The sequence below is a fragment of the Stylophora pistillata genome, chromosome 6 (assembly GCF_964205215.1).
Source record: "Stylophora pistillata chromosome 6, jaStyPist1.2, whole genome shotgun sequence".
Lineage (NCBI taxonomy): Eukaryota > Metazoa > Cnidaria > Anthozoa > Scleractinia > Pocilloporidae > Stylophora > Stylophora pistillata.
The window spans coordinates 23,031,213-23,033,007 of NC_142524.1; the positions used below are offsets into that span (position 1 = coordinate 23,031,213).

At 44.1% G+C, this 1,795-nt stretch overlaps 1 protein-coding gene across 1 annotated transcript; it reads left to right on the plus strand.

The window, feature by feature from the left end:
- Positions 1 to 1,392, plus strand: LOC148728859 (uncharacterized protein F54H12.2-like). Its single transcript, XM_088725045.1, has one exon. It carries the CDS (start codon positions 1 to 3, stop codon positions 1,390 to 1,392), a length of 1,392 nt encoding a protein of 463 aa, XP_088581171.1.
- The last annotated feature ends 403 nt before the right edge of the window (positions 1,393 to 1,795 follow it).

Sequence of the window (1,795 nt, forward strand, 5' to 3'; positions counted from 1 at the left end):
ATGGCAACGGCAAACGAAAGTTTGGATATTTTTAGAGTGCCTCCTACAGATTATACGACCCAGGGTGTGAGATGGGTAAAAATATCACCCACGACAGCCAGTACGACACCGATTCAATTTGATATAGAAAAACAGGCAGATTATATCGATTTGGACCGGTCTTATTTCGAATGGGATTGTCGATTCAAAACGACTGCTGATGCAAATATTGCATCGGGTACCAGTGAAAGCAACGATGCCACCATGACAGCTTTTGCCAATAACATGCCCCATTGCATGATCAAACAATTCTTGGCGAAATGTAATGGCACGTTAATGACCGAGCAAATTGACATGTATCATCACAAAGCTCATATCATGACCTTACTGGGTTACAGTAGGGAAGATATAGACACGATTCTAAATGCTACGAATGGACTATTCAGGGGTGAGATCGACGTTCCCGTGACCTACACGGCCAACAATGTCAAAGGTCCAGCTGCGGATGGATCTGGGGCTCATAATGATTACAAAGCATTGTCCGACAATCACAAGGCAGCCGTACAGGCTCAGAAAAAAGAGACCCGAGACTTATGGAGTGGTGGAAAGAGGCAAATTTTGATCATGAAACCCTACGATCCCCTGTTTTACCAAGGAAGATGGGTGGTACCCAACACTAGTTTTCAATTTCAATTCTGGTTGAACGCTGCCACTTTGTTTACCAACACCATTGCCAATGATGCGGTGAGAGACCCCACGGCAGAAGATGTGAAGGTCACATTTCACATGTGTTTGGTCAAAACAAACCCTGGCGTGTTTGTAGGAATGGCCAAAAAATTAGAAACAAATCTGGCATTGTACCCCCTGGTACGATCTGAGATTAGACAGTATCCCCTGGATAACGGAGCGACCTACAAGCAGATCAATAACCCCTTCTCGAACCGAGTACCCCAGCGATACATTATTGCCATTGTCAAACAGACAGCCTTTAATGGAGATGCAGACGAAGACATGTATGCGTATTCGCCTTCGGGTGTAGAGTACATCAAGCAGATTGTCAATGGAGAAGAATACCCTTACGAGACCCTAGAATTGAATACAGGCAATGGGAGAAATGACAGACGAGGATACTTTAGGTTTTTGGAAGCTTCGGGATGTCTGGACCGAGGTAGTCCCAACATGATTCGATTTGCGGATTGGGGATACGGTAAAAATGCCACCCTCTTCATGTTTTCAAACGTTCCCAGTGGAAAGCATGATCGACCCGTACTTTTACCCAAACCTACAGCACACATTGACCTACACATCAAATGTGCAGCCCAAACAAGTGCCAAGACCATCATCATCATGGCCGAATACGAATCCGTGGTAAAAATTAACAGTGCCAAGTCCATCACGTTCATGAATGTTTGAAAAGGTGGTGACATAGGAAAGAGAGATCATTTCAATCATGGGGAGACGAAAACAAAGAAGACCCGTACGAAGTCGAAAGCGTAAGTCGCAAAAAGGTCGGGGAATCGAAAGTTCTATTTTAACAAATAGATTAACTGCTATACCCAAAGGTGCAATGATGTTGTATAACATTGCTAAAGGAAGACCGATCTCAGAAAGTATGAGAAAGAAAGAAGCTGAATTTAATAGGAAATATGCCAAGTATCGAAGTGGTGGAGGCACCCTGTCAAAGGGTGACTGGTCTCGAAAGACCAAGACTGTCATACGTCCCGATCCATGTTGTATCCAATAAAGCGGATACACGAGCACGAGCTTTATTATTCGATATGAAAACATGGTCACGCGTAGACGTAAATGTGCTTGC

Excerpts from the sequence above, each read along its gene's own strand:
- LOC148728859 (XM_088725045.1), top strand. The coding sequence starts at position 1 with ATGGCAACGGCAAACGAAAGTTTGGATATTTTTAGAGTGCCTCCTACA.